The sequence below is a fragment of the Lagenorhynchus albirostris genome, chromosome 3 (genome assembly GCF_949774975.1).
Source record: "Lagenorhynchus albirostris chromosome 3, mLagAlb1.1, whole genome shotgun sequence".
Taxonomy (NCBI): Eukaryota; Metazoa; Chordata; class Mammalia; order Artiodactyla; family Delphinidae; genus Lagenorhynchus; species Lagenorhynchus albirostris.
In genome coordinates, this window is record NC_083097.1 from 168477574 (window position 1) to 168493862 (window position 16289).

The 16289-nt window shown below is 42.2% G+C and overlaps 1 protein-coding gene across 2 annotated transcripts in view; it reads left to right on the plus strand.

Moving 5' to 3' along the window:
- LOC132517769 (zinc finger protein 77-like) overlaps positions 1-6833 on the plus strand; it is a 55359-nt gene extending 48526 nt beyond the window's left edge. For both annotated transcript variants that reach the window (XM_060145606.1, XM_060145605.1), the window contains exons 3-5: positions 2603-2729; positions 4777-4957; positions 5372-6833. In XM_060145606.1, the coding sequence (XP_060001589.1) occupies positions 2603-2729; positions 4777-4957; positions 5372-6479 (1416 nt within the window). In that variant the 3' untranslated portion in view covers positions 6480-6833. The remainder of the gene's footprint in view (positions 1-2602; positions 2730-4776; positions 4958-5371) is intronic.
- Positions 6834-16289: the final 9456 nt, after the last annotated feature.

The following is a 16289-nucleotide window of genomic DNA, read 5'->3' on the forward strand; positions in this document are numbered from 1 at the left end:
TTTTCAGCCTGTAGTCTTGAAAGAAAACCAGACTGAATTTTTGTCTCCTGTAGAAATAGAACATCATGCATCAAGTTCCATCTCTGGGCACTTGTTGCATCCTTGACAATTGGTTTGTGATATCTCCTCAACCTACTGGATCTCTGAAACGTTTGTAACTTTGTTCCTTAAGCAATTCATATTCTTTTATTTGCCCAAGTTCTGGTGCTTTTGAATAAAATTGCCATTAGATTAAGAACATATTTTTAGCTAGTCTGAATCTTTTTTTTTTTTTTTTTTTTGCGGTATGTGGGCCTCTCACTATTGTGGCCTCTCCCGTTGCAGAGCACAGGCTCCAGACGCGCAGGCTCAGCTGCCATGGCTCACGGGCCCAGCTGCTCCGCGGCATGTGGGATCTTCCCAGACCGGGGCACAAACCCGTGTCCCCTGCATCGGCAGGCGGACTCTCAACCACTGTGCCACCAGGGAAGCCCTGAATCTATTTTTTAAACAGTTTTTATTGAGGTATAATTTATGAACCGTAAGGTTTCCTGGTTTAAACTGTAAAATTCAGAAGTGTTAGAATGTTTACTGTATTGTGCAACCGTCCTCATATTCTAATTTTAGATATTTTTATCACCCAAAACAACTTGTACCTGCTGGCAGTCACCTCTCATTCCAAGCCTCCACCCGCCCTTCATCTAGGCAGTTTATTAATCTAATTTCTGTCTCTATAGCTTTGTTCATTCTGTACATTTCACATAAATGATATGATACTGCCTGTGGGCTTTTGTGAAACCTGTTAATGTTTTTAAAAGTTCATTGATTTTGTGTCGTGGATTAGTACTTCATTCCTCTTGTTGCAAATAATATTCCGTTGTGAGATTACTGTGTTTGCTTATCCAAATCAGTTGATAACCTTTTGAGTTGTTTCCACTTTTTGGCTGTTATGAATCATGCTGCTGTAAACATCTGTGTATTACTTTTGGGGTTTTAAAAAATATTTATTTATATATTTGGCTGCATCAGGTCTTAGTTGTGGCACGTGGGATCTTCTTCGTTACAGTGCACAGACTTAGTTTCCCCGCGGTGTGTAGGATCTTAGTTCCCCGACCAGGGATCGAGCCTGTGTCCCCTGCACTGGAAGGTGGATTCTTAACCACTGGACCACCAGGAAAGTCCCCGTGTATTAGTTTTTGTGTTGGTGTTTGCTTTCGCCTCTCTTGGGTAGATAGATACCTAGGGTGGAATTGCTGTGTTATATGGTGAAACTGTGTTTATCATTTTGAGGATCTGCTGGACTGTCTTCCAAAGTGGCTTCATTTTACCTTCCCACCAGCAGTTTGTAAGGTTGCAACTTTCCCACATCCTCGCCAGCATCGGTTTGTCTGTCTTATAGCCTTCTTAGTGGGTAGGAAGAGGTATCTGCTTGTAGTTTTCATTTGCATTTCCCTGATGACTAATGTCCCATATTTTCAAGTGTGTGATTAGCAAACCCCAGTTGCAGGCCCGGGTGAGATAGCCTTGGCTTCTTTGTAGCTGATGTAGTGGAATATTTTATCATTTCAATTTTCGGAATATATATATATTTTTTGTGTGTGTGTGGTACGCGGGCCTCTCACCGCTGTGGCCCCTCCCGCTGCGGAGCACAGGCTCCGGACGCGCAGGCTCCGCGGCCACGGCTCACGGGCCCAGCCGCTCCGCGGCACGTGGGATCCTCCCGGACCGGGACACGAACCCGCGCCCCCTGCATCGGCAGGCGGACTCCCAACCACTGCGCCACCAGGGAAGCCCCGGAATATATTTTTAATTAAAATTCTAATTGATAAAGATAGTTTGCTTTATATTTCAAGGGTGTAAGGTCATACTATATTGTCCTAAAAACATTAATTCGGTGATTTTTCTCTGTGTTAAAGTCATCTTTGGCTCTAATGCCATCAGATCCTTCTGACTCTTCTTCGTGGGGCATTATTCTTGATTTCTTGATTATTTATCTGAGAGGCCTTGCTGGCTTGACAGATCCCTTAGGAACCAGACCTCCTCTTACCCCACAGGTGTCCCAGGCCCTGGGCCCTGGCCTGCGTCTGTATCCTTGGTGTCCACCTCATCCTGGCAGGGGATTCGTATCTTTACCTCTGTCGGATATGAGGGGACTGGCCCAGGCTTTTACATGCTCTTCAGTCCAGGCGAGAGTTGTTCAGATGCAGCGGCCCTGGAAAATCAGTGTTCACGACCTCCTGACAGTCTGCTCCAGTTCTAGGAGGTTCAAGGAAATAACTTATGAGCAGGCCAAGTGTCCATTTCCATGTCATCTGAATGATGATTTCATTTTCAGTATGTGTCATACCTCACAGTCTGCTCTATCTCAGTAAAAACCGTTCTTTTTCATTATGTGTGCATGAGTGTTTATCAGGTATTGTTGTTACATTTTGTTTCAGTTTCTAGCACTTACCATCACTGAGTAAAATGCATTTGATTGGCTTGTGTGTGTTCATTTCCCACAAGAGTGTAAGCTCAGGAGTCCTAGGAATTGAGTCCGCTTCCCCACTGTTGGCCTCCCCATCCTCCCACACGTGAGGGTGAAGAGGGAGCCTTGTTGACACGGAACCTGTGGCTGTTTCAGGACTCGGTGGTCTTTGAGGACGTGGCTGTGAACTTCACCGCAGAGGAGTGGGCTTTGCTGGACCTGGCTCAGAGGAAGCTCTACAGAGACGTGATGCTGGAGACCTTCAGGAACCTGGCCTCCGTGGGTGAGGACGGCTTCCTCCCTGCACTTAGCCTTTAGGAAACAAATATTTCTTACAATGTTCTTTCTTACTGGAACCAAGGAATAGGAATATGTTGAAAAACAGGCAGACGTGGTCCCCACCTTTATAGAACCTACCTAGAGTCAAATAGCTTTTCCATGACCATAAATATTTCTATATTGAATTGATTTTTATTGCTCTTGATCAGAATCCTGAGGCTCCCTAATTGTGTAAATGTGAGCGTGGTCTCCAGTGCTACTTTGGGGCAGTGAGAGCAGCATTACGGTTTTCACCCTGTGAAAGTTGCACTGTGATCAGTACACATTTGACTTGATAATCTTGCTGTAGTTAAACTCACACTCACCCATCCTCAGTGACGAGAGGACCAGAGAATCGGCCCATCTCATGGAGGGCTTGTTGTCCTCCATCCTCCCCCTGAGAAGCTTTTCTCCACGAGCAGGACAGCAGCCACGCACCGTCTGATCTCCTAGTGGCAGCTGGGTCACTGGAGATAGGCTTCCTCTAGGGCCTCTGTGCCTGCGATCACCAGGAGGGCACACCTCTCGGGAGGAGTAGGTTCTGTATCAGGGAGAGATATTTGGACATAACTGTTAGAAACATGACTCTGTCTTTGAGAAGGTGACGTTTGTCACTCTGTCTTTGAGAAGGTGACCTGGCTTCCCTGTTGGACTTTTCATCCATCTTTGCCCACTTCAGAAGTCTTTCTGTAGCTCCTCTTATGAAGGGAGCATTTAGGAGTGTGCATTTTGCCCACTTCCTGCCTGCTTTGCTTCTGTGAAGTATTTCTTAGTGAACAGTCTGCCATTTTGACTCATTTTCCCTATGATGGCTAAAGTTCCAAATAGCTGAGGTCCTCAGAGTTTTTCTTTGTGTGTGTGTTAAGTTTGGTTTGGACCCAATTCCAATGTGTGTGTGGGTGTGTGGGTGTTAATTTTGTTTTGGACCCAATTCTAATGTGTGTTTGTGTGTGTGTGTGCACGCGTGCACATGTGTTAAGGCACCTCACACCAACAAACAATTATTGGACCAGCAGCACATCATAGAATTCAACTCAATCCTGACACCATCTACCCAGTGATAGCCACAGATTCCACAGCTTAAGGTTTCAGTCCTTCAAGACTTACTCCATATTCTCCCACTTCAGATGCCAATCTCAAGTCCAGGCTTTTACTTGTCCTCCTGACCAACTGGCTATAAATCAGAGGTTCCCATGACTCCCTCCTTGGGTTCAACTAATTTATTAGTGTAGCTCACAGAACTCAGAGAAACATACTACTTACTAGATCACAGGTTCATTTTAAAAGGATATAATTCAGGAACAGCCAGATGTAAGAGATGCATAGAGTAAGATTTTGAAAAGGAGTTTCTATGCCTCTCCAGGTGCCAGTCTCCCCACATCTCCACGTGTTCATCAACCCAGAAGCTCTCTGAACTTTTTTTTCATGCCTTCATTACATAGGCATGGTCGATGAAATCATTGGCAGTGGATTTGATCTCTAGCCCCTCCCCCATCCCCAGAGGTGTTGGGGTGTCTGGGGGTGTGGGTGGGATTGAAAGTTTCAACCCTTTAATCACATGGTGTCTCCATTGGCAACGAGCCCCCATACTTTTTTCTAACAATTTTTTTCATTAACATAAACCCAATTGGGATGGAAAGGGTTTTTATGAATAACAAGACACCTATTTCACCTTTCTGATCCTGAAGCGTTTTCTGGAAATGAGCACAAGAGACCACATATTATTCCTTTGCTTTTACTGCTCAGGAAATTCCAAGGGTTTTAGGATCCCCGAGCAGGAAACTGTGGATAAGGACCCAATTTATCTGAGAAATATATGTTGGTCATCTGAATGACCAAATATATATATATTTCTGATAAATCACAATATCACACATCTTCTTCCTTCCTTTATAAAATTATTTTACATTTTTGAATTAGTTTATGGAAAGAAATCTACATGTGGTCTCTTTTTTTTCCTTTATCCCACCATTTCTTTCCCATGGATTTAATTATGTTACCAATTATTGCAGGTTCTTGCTCTCAAGTTAAAACCAGTAGATCAAGTGCTCATTGGGATATTTTGGAGACTGGACTATGCAGTGAAGAGAAAGTAGTAAGATTCACAAGAAATGATTCCAGGTCTTTTTTGGGAGAAAACTGGGCATTTCATAACATGCAAGATCAGCATCTAACTCAGGAGAGGCGTTTGAGGTGAGTGGCACTCCCACAAGGGGAGGGGGAATCTCGGCAGAGTATTAGACTCACTTAAAATTAAAGAAAAAGTGTAAACTTAGCTAAACAATTGTCTATTCACAGAATTCTTACAAAACTACTTTTATAAATGTGATGTAGATATGGAGCTCCTAAAACTTAATTCAGTAGGAAACACTGGTCAGGAAACCTCGTATGTAAAAACACTGAAAGTTATGGCTCTGCTTGAGCCCTCAGCTGGAGCATTAAACTTGTTGCACTTTGTCACAATGCACAGAGTGCTGAAAACATGCCCATTCATTGAAAATGGCAAATGTGTAGTCAAAATAATAATGAATAACCATCAACAAATCACTAATTAAGAAATCACTTATAATCATTAATCCCTAATACTGTGCTTCCTATTTTGAACAGAAATAATTTGGTGGAGAGTCTCTGTGAAGGTAAAGAAGGTCATCAATGTCTAGAAACCCTGAACCAGATTATAGATTTTACTGTGCATAAGAGTTATTGGACTGGAATTCAGCCCCATCAATGCATTAAGTGTGGAAAAGCCTTCAGGGATCATTCTTTCCAGAAGAATCAGCAAAGATCTCACCCTGGACACAAACATTATCCATGTGAAGAATGGGGGCAAGCCTGCAGCTGTATCTCGTGCCTAAGCCCTCCCAGGGAAACAGACATTGTAGAGAAACCCGATAAACATCAGGATGCTGGGAGAGCATCTAAGAGGTGCGTGAAGAGTGACTGTAGTGAACAGTCTTTAGAGTGTAAGAAGTCTGGAAAAGCTCTCACTTGTCCCTCATCTTTTCAGGAACATGAGAGAGGTCATTATGGACAGAAAATCCACATGTGTGAAGTATGTGGAAAATCTTTCAGTTATTATTGCCAACTTGCACGGCATGTGAGAACTCACACTGGAGAGAAACCCTATGAATGTAAAGAATGTGGAAAGGCTTTCACTCGCATCTCACACTTCCGAGAACATGTGAGAATGCACACTGGAGAGAAACCCTATGAATGTAAGCAGTGTGGCAAAGCTTTCAGTTGGTGCACTTACCTTCGAGAACACATGAGGACACACAGCGGAGAAAAACCCTATGAATGTAAGCAGTGTGGCAAAGCCTTCCCCTATCTCAAATCCCTGCAGGGACATGTGAGGATCCACACTGGAGAGAAACCTTATGTGTGTAAGGAATGTGGGAAATCCTACAGTTGTCCCAAATACTTTAGAAAACATGTGAAAACACACAGTGGAGTAAAACCCTATGAATGTACAGAATGTGGGAAAGCATTCATTACTTCCTCATCCCTTCGAGAACATATGAAGACACACAGTGAAGAGAAGCCCTATCAGTGTCAGCAGTGTGGGAAAGCCTTCAGGTATCCCAGATCCCTGCAAGGACACATGCTAACCCACAGTGAAGGGAAGCCATATAAATGTCAGCAGTGTGAAAAAGCCTATAGGTGTCTCATATCTCTGCAAAGACACATGAAGACACACACTGGCGAAAAATTCTGAATAGAAAAACTATGGGAAAGCCTTCATTCTCCCTTAAAATCTTACAAATGGAGCAGTCACAGGAGAGAAACATTATGAATGGAAAGAATGTTGGGAAACCTTCAGCACTTCACTTATTTTATACTTGAAAACTCAGGGTAGACAAAATTTTTTAATGGAAAGAAATATGATTTTTCCTTTTAAGTGCCTCATCCTGAATAGGGATCCTAGTGTATTAATTTCTAGCTCATGTTAACTGACCTGAACACTTAAGATAATAACCATGCCTCTATGTTCCCATCATCTTTGCTACTTACGTTTTGTTATCTTGGACTTTAAATAGTTATACAGTCATATAATACTTGTCTCAATTCCATTACAATGTCTTTTGAACCCAGAGTGAAAGTCTTTTTGGTTTGTGGTTTTTTTCATGTGCAACATGGTATGAGTTTAGATGAAAAAATATTTTTTTAATGAATTTATTTATTTTATTTATTTTTGGCTGTGTTGGGCCTTCGTTGCTGCACGCAGCCTTTCTCTAGTTGCGGTGAGTGGAGGCTACTGTTTGTTGCAGTGTGTGGGCTTCTCGTTGCAGTGGCTTCTCATCAGCACATGCTCTAGGCACACGGGCTTCCGCAGCTGTGGCTTGTGAGCTCTAGAGTGCAGGCTCAGTAGTTGTGGCGCACAGGCTTAGTTGCTCCACGGCATGTGGGATCTTCCCTGACCAGGGCTCGAACCTGTGTCCCCTGCATTGGCAAGAGAATTCTTAAGCACTACACCACCAGGGAAGCCCCTAGATGAAAATATTTTTGATTCTTACTTTGTCTTATGTTCCTAATATATGATCATGATGTGAGACCTGTGTTGTTGAAATGTCTTTTCTGGTTCCTGAACGATACTGGAATTTTCTGACTCAGTATTTATGCTCCCCTTAGTTTATATTACTAAAAGGTGTGTCTTCCATGTTTGTTGCTAGTGGATACCATATTTGTGTTCCTCACAGAAATTAGTAATTGTGGAAGGTCTTGGAAGACCTTCTGTCTCATCTGATTATGTTTATTAATTTGGCCTCTCTTTATTGTCCATGATCTTGGGTGGAAATTGCACACGAAACATTGAGTTAAGAAGAGCGACTTGTTGGTGTGAAGTTGAAAGCTACTATCCAGGTGGTTCTACTGAATTTTGTTGTCAGCTTGGGCAAGGTGGGAAGCTATGTATCCCAGAGTCCTTTTGTTAGTGGTTCTGAGTTAAAGTGTAGGGAAGAAAAAGATGCGTGAGGTCCAGGGCTTCCCTAGTGGTGCAGTGGTTAAGAATCCACCTGCCAATGCAGGGAACATGGGTTCAAGCCCTGGTCCAGGAAGATCCCACATGCCGCGGAGCAACTAAGCCCGTGCACCACAACTACTGGGCCTGCGCTCTAGAGCCCGTGAGCCACAACTACTGAGCCCGTGAGCCACAGCTACTGAAGCCCGCACACCTACAGCCCGTGCTCTGCAACAAGAGAAGCCACTGCAATGAGAAGCCCCCCCACCACAATGAAGAGTAGCCCCCGCTCGCTGCAACTAGAGAAAGCCTGCGTGCAGCAATGAAGACCCAATGCAAACAAAAATAAATTAATTAATTAAAAAAAAAAAAAGATGTGTGAGGTCCAGAAAGCAGAAGTGAGGAATCCATGATTCTCGGATCTTCTGTACCATTAGGAGACGGAGATGCATGGCAACCTGGTAGGCCTGAGTTCCAGCACCATTTTCTGACTTCTGGCTCTGCCCATGTGGAACAGCCCCCAACCAGACACATGTTTGGCATTTGGGGACAATGAGAAACACAGGTATGGTACGAGGGAAACCCTTTTGAGTTCACTGTCTTTCTTATTGTCTCTGAGGACCATGGGTAAGTGCCTCTTGGTTCAGATCTCCAGTCTCTTCACATTGAGCTTCCCACTCTACTTGGCTTCTCAGTTTGTAATTTTCAGGTGTTTGGAAAATCCCAACCTTTTTTCTGTCCCAAGATCCACATGGGAACTGTTAGTGGCAGCTTGCAGTTCCCCAACCATGTGGAGCCCTGAGTCCACCGTCCCCATTTGTTGAGGTCTGCTGGGTCAGCACTTCCCCTAGTCCAAGTTTCCACAGAAATTGCTGGTGGTGCACACGGGGTCTTTTCTTGGGAAGTCTGCAGTAATTTCTAAGCCCCAGCCCTTGGTTCTGTTCCCAGTTTCCTTACTGGGATCTGCTGGTGGTTTAGTGTATAGTTCCCTATGTATTAGGATTTTCCCCCACAGTCCACATTGGGAACTGCTGATGGCAAGTGCAGTTCTCCATTTGTTAGGAATGAGTCCACAGTGCCCATCTGTGAGGTCTGCTGGTTTAATCCTTTCCCTGTCTCTAGTTCTTTGGTTGCTACTGGTGTCCACAGCTCCATTTCCTTGGTTACCATTGGATGCTGTTAATGTGCACATGAGGTAAAGGCTATTTGCTACATGGGAATTTCAGAAGCCATAGCCACAAAAGTTGGGCAAGGGATGCAAAGTTCAATGCTGTTAAAGCGCTTGCCACCTAACTCAGACACCCATGTTAGGTTAAGTTGGTTACGAAATGGGTTAGATTGATACTGGGTCACTCTCAAACCTCAAGAAGATTAATTTTCATGTAGTGAGGTACAGCGTAATACATCACACATCTTCCAACCCAGCATCATGTCCCTTTTAGTTATCAGATTGTCTCGAGAGACCCAAAAGCTTAGCTAAAAATACAAAACCAGTAATACAATGGGATCCTTAAAATCTAAAGAGTCAAGTGTATCCCCTTCTGGCACACTTGCTTTTTTTTAATATCTAAGAACGGCGGTCCCAGAAGCTGTAGATATTTGTAGTAATGGCAAAATCTTGCTAAGTTTGTTTTGTTTCCTGAGAACTTGGCTTGGTAACTGTCATGTTGGGGGCCCCAAAACATGGCCAGACTGAAATGTGGGTTGCACCTAACCTGACAGACTAGGGTCCTACATAACTGCTGTCAGCCCCCAGGGGAATTGCAATGCCCATTAGAAGAACCTCTCTAATTGGATAAGATCATTTCAGAGGTGCACTCAGGAGTTCCCAAATGAAACAAATAGAATGGGATACTTACTTTAATTGGCACCCAGAAGCTCCCAAAAGGCTTCAGAATTCCAAAAATACCTTCATTAAAAGCTTCCTTGCAAAAAGCTAATGAAAAATTAATGATATAAAAGGCAACATAAATCCAACAAGTTAATAGCCTCATATACACCCTCATACCTACCTTGAAAGGAGGATCCCTCCCAGAGTTGATGAGACTCAGAGATTTTCTGGTAAACTGCTGCATTATTCTCTTTAACAGCCTAGGGGAAACTAAAATTAAAATTAATTTAAAACCCTAGCCAAATTCTAGTAAAAATCAGAGCTATGCTCTCCACTTTCTACCCCACTCAGAACCTGCGGATGTGATCCTGGAAAAACTGGCAAAATCAGCTAAGGGTGAAAATTCTTATCATAGCACTCCCAAATCTCTGTCTGTACTGCCCAGTCAAGAGAGGGAAATAACATTTCACAGCTGTTCCTTTCCAAAATCCATACCAACTGGTTATTGGTCCTTTCTCTCCCAGGGATAGATTTGGTTCCTTGCATGTCTTGTTTTATGTCGTAGGAACTTGGCTGGGGGACTTCCCTTGGTGGCGCAGTGGTTAAGAATCCGCCTGCCAATGAAGGGGACACGGTTCGGGCCCTGGTACGGGAAGACCCCACATGCCACAGAGCAACTAAACCCGTGCGCCACAACTGCTGAGCCTGCGCTCTAGAGCCCACGAGCCACAGCTACTGAGTCTACATGCCACAGCTACTGAAGCGCACGTGCTTAGGGCCCATGCTCCACAACAAGAGAAGCCACCATAATGAGAAACCTACGCACTGTAACGAAGAGTGGCCCCTGCTCACCACAACTAGAGAAAGCCCACGCACAGCAATGAAAACCCAATGCAGCCAAAAGTAAATAAATAAATAGGAAAAAGAAAAAACTTGGCTGAGCTTTCTGCTTTCCTGGGACAATCAAGTTGATGACACTTTCTCTGGCTCTTTTGTGAGTGACTCTAGATATCGTGAAGATAATATATTTTGTACCTCTTTGGGGACACTTCTTGAATCCAAGACGTTGTTCATATTGCCAAAAATATTCATTGCTCCTGGCTGAAACCTGACACGACATTTGAAAGGACTTAATAACTTTAAACCAGAAATTTGGCCAGATTAGAAGCTGATATGCAGAGCCTGAAAGAAAAAAATTTCGTTAGGCCTTTTACCTTAAGTTAAATGTACCCATAGGGAAAGAAGAACATTTCAGCAAAGGTGGAGAGGTGGAGCAACGCATGATATCATTTACACCACAACCCAATTCTTTGAGGAACTGAGAGCAACTGTACTTATCTTAACAAATTAAAAAAACAGCTGTAGAGGCAATCCAATATCTATTTCTTTTTACCAATCCTAAAACCTTCCCTATTTATCTCAAAAAGCTTTTAAGTTATTGGTCTTAGGAAGCCAGAGTCCTTCTTCGAGGAATTTATATCATTTCCCTGTGCCTTTGAGATAAAAAATGTTAACTCCTAATTTAGGCCGTATGTTTAAAGTACAAACTTCAGGGATGTATTTGTAATGAGAAGTAAAAGGAAAGGGGAAAAGTTATTTTCAACTTAGAAAAACAAGAAACCCTTAAAGTGTCTTCTAAGATCTCTGTTTGGATCTGTGTGTTTGTGTATGTCTATGAATGTACATTAAAGATACGGTGTTTTTTTTACCTCTGGATGGTATTGACAAAATTAATTTATATTGTAAAAGGAGCTCTATTTAATTGCCTTAAAGAAAATAAGCACTTATATAAATTAAATTCCCAGAACTGTAGTGGAAACTAACCAAAATGCTTTTCAGGTTCACGTCATCTGGGAGAATATTCACTAGTGAAGCTAATTTACATTTGTTGGTTTAATTAAAATAGGCATGTCTTTAGAGTTATCAGCATTAAATATAAAAATTTTACTTAGAGGGGAGATATGGGAACATATGTATATGTATAACTGATTCACTTTGTTATAAAGCAGAAACTAACACACCATTGTAAAGCAATTATACTCCAATAAAGATGTAAAAAAAAAAATTTTAGACGCAAGAGGGAGGGGATATATGTATACATAAGCTGATTGACTTTGTTATACAGCAGCAACTAACACAACAACGTGATGCAATTATACTCCAATAAAGATGTTAAAAAATTTTTTTACTTAAGTTTACCTAAAGTCGAGTAACTTCAGTTTATCTCTTACAAAATTTGTCAGGAAAAAAAATAACGATTTAAATTTTCAAAACGAATCGAAACATAATAGTTGAAAACAAACAAATAGATTGCAAGATAAAAAGGTTTTAGGTGAATTTTCCAAAAGACTCCCCAAGTCTTTTGGTAACCTAGAATCTTAAAGTTTTCCTAAGTTAAATGATGATTTAAGTTAAATACATGGAATATCCAGATCATTTCCAAATAAGAAAAAATACTGAAACATTAGTTACTGAGCATAGGTTTATCCACTTTTTGCTTCCTTTTATGGAGGAATTAAAGATATTCCATTGGTAAAAATGAGAAATTTTCTATGAAACAACACGTTTCTAGAAAGTATAAACAGTTCTTGTAAGTCTGACAATTCTCCAAATGTTAATGTAAAGACAGTTGCTTACTTCTTAGTTCTAATTGTTAAGAATTCTAATTAATACATGTAATTAAAACTACTAAAAATAATTAGGGAAATAATTCTATTTTCGAGGAAAGTAAGATATGTTTTTTGTTTAGAAACAGTATGAGGTATGAGGGAAATGAAAGTGATTTTGTCCTACGGGACTTCATTGGTGGTCCAGTGGTTAAGACTCCTTGCTTCCACTGCAGGGGGCATGAGTTCCATCTGTGGTGGGGGAACTAAGATCCTGCATGCCGTGTGGCACGGCCAAAAAAAAAGAGAAAAACAATTTAAAAAAAGGGAGAAAGTGATTTTGTCCTAAAGTAAAGCTGGTTATTTCCAAGAGGATAAACTAAAATGGACATAGAAAATTACAGAAAATTTATAAGAATGGAATCGGGGAAATTTTTTGTGTGTGATCAATAAATAAATATAAGAATTTTTAAAATTAGCTTTAATATCAATAGTGTACTTATGTAAAACTGGGACTTCATTTAAATAACTAAGTTTGCTCGGAACTGTAATAGAGCGCTGCAGTGTGCAGCCCTTAGCCCTAGGCCGTTGCTACGAGCAGTTACCCCCCACCACCCACCACCTCCACCCTGTTACCAGGCAACTGTTACCGGGAGACCATTAACGCGGGAAGGTTAGAGCCACGTTAGAGGTCATGCTCAGCCATTGGTCGGCACAGTGGGCCCCGCCCCAAGCTAGCAAATGTCAATGGGCGATCGTTAGAGGGCCCATTCAGCCATTGGTCGGTGCTGCAGTGGGCCCCGCCCCAAGCGAGCAGCTGTCAATGAGCAACCAGTGGAGGGGCATCGAGCCAAGGGTCGCCGGAGTGGTGGTCGTCAGGTGGAGAGTGGGGTAAGAGGCAGATCCTGGCCTTCTCCCCGGGGCCCTCCAGCTCACCCGGCCTCGGGTTGGCGGGTGAGCTGGGGGGCCCAGGGAACAGGCTGGGGGTGTGTCCTGCAGGGTTCCAGAGCCCTCACCAGGACCACCCACTGGCCGGGCCCAGGTCCTGAGGGGGCGGTGAACCTCTCCTCCATCCCCGCCTCTGCGACCTCATGGCAATGGTAGTCTGCGTGGGACACAGTCTGTGGGACCTGGCCCCCGCTGTTTGGGTGGCCTGAGGAGCCTGAGGGCCAATTGGGTCATGGGTGCCTGGCTCCCTCAGCGATGACAGCTGGGCAGGGTCTGGGGACCTGGCCCTGAGGGAGCCACCAACCGAGATCTGCCTCCTCTTAGCCAGCACCTGGACCTCAGAGAGTGAAAGTTGTGTCTTGGGACCTTGCCTTTTCTTGTCAGAGCAGAGAGTAACATTTGTTTGGTGGAGGTTTACAGGAATATCGTGACCTGACCGTGACCTGACCTCAAGAGCAAAGGCTCCGACACCAAGAAGTTGGCAACAACTAACTACGCCCCTCCCTCACTTTTCCTATAAAAGGGCTTTGCTGAAAGCTTTCGGGGAGTTCGGGGTTTTTCAGGCATGAGCCACCCATCTCCTTGCATGGCCCTGCAATAAACCTTTCTTTGTTCCAAACTCCAACGTTTTGGTATTGTTTAGCCTCACTGTGCGTTGGGCACACGGACTTGCATTTCGGTAACAGTTCTCCTTGGGCCTATGAATGCTTGAATGGCTACCGCATAGCGGGCAATGCCTCTCACATTATCTAGCTGGGCTGCCACCTGTTTACAAACTTACTGAGACACCTTATTGCTCAACTCCCCTAAATTTACATTGTTAATTTAGAAAGGATTTTCCAGGAGGCGTCGATGACTCAGGATTTGCTTCCTTTGGCAGGACCCTACTTCCTGGTGAGGAATAAGGGTGAATGACACTTGATCAGGAACTGCCCCATAACTTCTGAAAGTATGGCAGAATCCACAGCTGCCCAACAAAGAACCTTAGACACTCTGGCCAGAGTTTTTCCTGATAATAGGATAGGCCTCGGTTATCTTACAGCTGAGCAAGGAGATGTGAATGCTGTGGCCAGCACCCCCTGCTATCTGGATTAACACCTGGGAAAGTTGAAACTCAGTTACATGAGCTCACTGAGCAAGCCCCTTGGCTGAAAGAGGTGACTCTTTCGGTGGGGTCTTTCTTTGACTTACTTGATTTTCGATGGTTTGGATCTTGGGGAACATGGCTCTGAAGTGCACTCCGAACATTGGGCATTTTCCTGCTTATAATAATAACAATCATCATCATCATTGTCGTCGTCATCATCTTTCTGGTGCACTGTATTCATTCAAGAGCTTTATTTTGTTTTATTTTTTAAATTTTAATTAATTAATTAATTAATTTATTTCTAGTTGTCTGCAGTGAACATGGATTACTTGTAAAATTAGAAAGAAAACAATAAATGTCATTAAAAACAAAAAACCTGGGCATTAACTATCCCGCTATGTCCCCTTCATCCGTACTGCATATATTTTGTTATCTAGGTCTTTAACTAATTGTAGTTATATAAAACTCGTCTCATTTCCATTACAATGTCTTTTGGCCCCAGGGATGATAAATCGGTTTTGATTTGGGGTTTTTTTCTTTTGCAATTTGGTATAGACTGACGTCCTTTTAGTGCACGTCGCTTTTTTTCTTTTTCCCCTCCCACCCCCGCGCCCAAAATGCACATCGCTTTAAGCCCATTGCAGATACTGGGGTTTTTTTTAATTTTTTTTTTTTTACAAATTGATTTGTTAACACCAAAATAGTGGCTGGCAGTTGAATCAATACACAAAAATGGTATAGTCCTAGAAGGATAATAATAGATTAATAAAGTGAATGAAGGGCTAAGCGCAGGAAGATTGTAAATATCTTTGAACAAGAGATATTTGATATAAAATGATACATACTCTTTGATTCTATTTACATGCAATATAAAACAGGGAAAATTATTGTATACTTAGGTGATGAAACTAGAGGGAGAAAGGAAATGACCTTTTATAAGTTTAGGATATTGGTGACTGAGCGGGCAGGTGGCTCTCCTGACAGGTCATCATAACCACTGGGATGTGAGGTGTAGCCGCAGCCTCTCTTTCTTGTCTAGTTTGTGATGTCATGATGTTTATTTTGTCATATTTCTGTCGAGTGTACATTTTCTGCATTTTTCTGCATTGCGTTTTCAAATATAAAATGCTGTGATATCATCAATATAACTCACCATAGTACCACATTTATAAAAAGCTATCTCAAATAATCTCAATGCATGGATAAAAAGTGTTTTATACTATTTAACATCCATGACAAATTTCTTACTAATTTAAGAATAGATGAGAACTTTCATAATCTTTTGAAAGGCATCTTCAAAATTTTTTTTCATGATAGAAAGTGCATATAAGTAGTCAAAGGTCACTTATTCAATAAAATTGCATACCCATCACCCCTTTAGCAGTCTCCTAGATAACCTAGCTGGTGCCAGGAGAAATAGGTATTTGAATTATAAAGGAAGAAAAAAAGTATCTTGTTGCTGAAACAGTTGTGCATATAGAACCTCAAAACCACATGGGGGTAACCATAAAAACGAAAGTGATTAACAAGTTTTCAGAATGCAAACCATATAAAAATAAACATCAATACCTTTCTAATCGTTACCAAAAAGAAGTTGAGTGTATAACTTAAAAGTTAACATGTCCAAAGGTAAAAATGAAATTATTCAATTATCAAAATAAGTCTAATTAATGAAACATATAGAGAGAACCGTATGCAAAACATTTTTAATTATATTGAATGACATCAAAGCAGACTAAAATAAACGGAATGATGGAAAGGGTTCTAGGAAAGGAGAGAGCCATGTCACCACGATGTCAATATTTCACAAAGAGCTGTATGGTTGTTTTTTTTATATGTATACATTTATTTTATTTATTTATTTTTGGCTGCGTTGGGTCTTTTTTTTAATATATAAATTTATTTATTTATTTTTGGCTGAGTTGGGTCTTTGTTGCTGTGCGCGGGCTTTCTCTAGTTGCAGTGAGCGTGGACTACTCTTCGTTGCGGTGCGCAAGCTTCTCATTGTGGTGGCTTCTCTTGTTACGGAGCACGGGCTCTAGGCGCGTGGGCTTCAGTAGTTGTGGCGCACGGGCTTCAGTAGTTGTGGCTCGCGG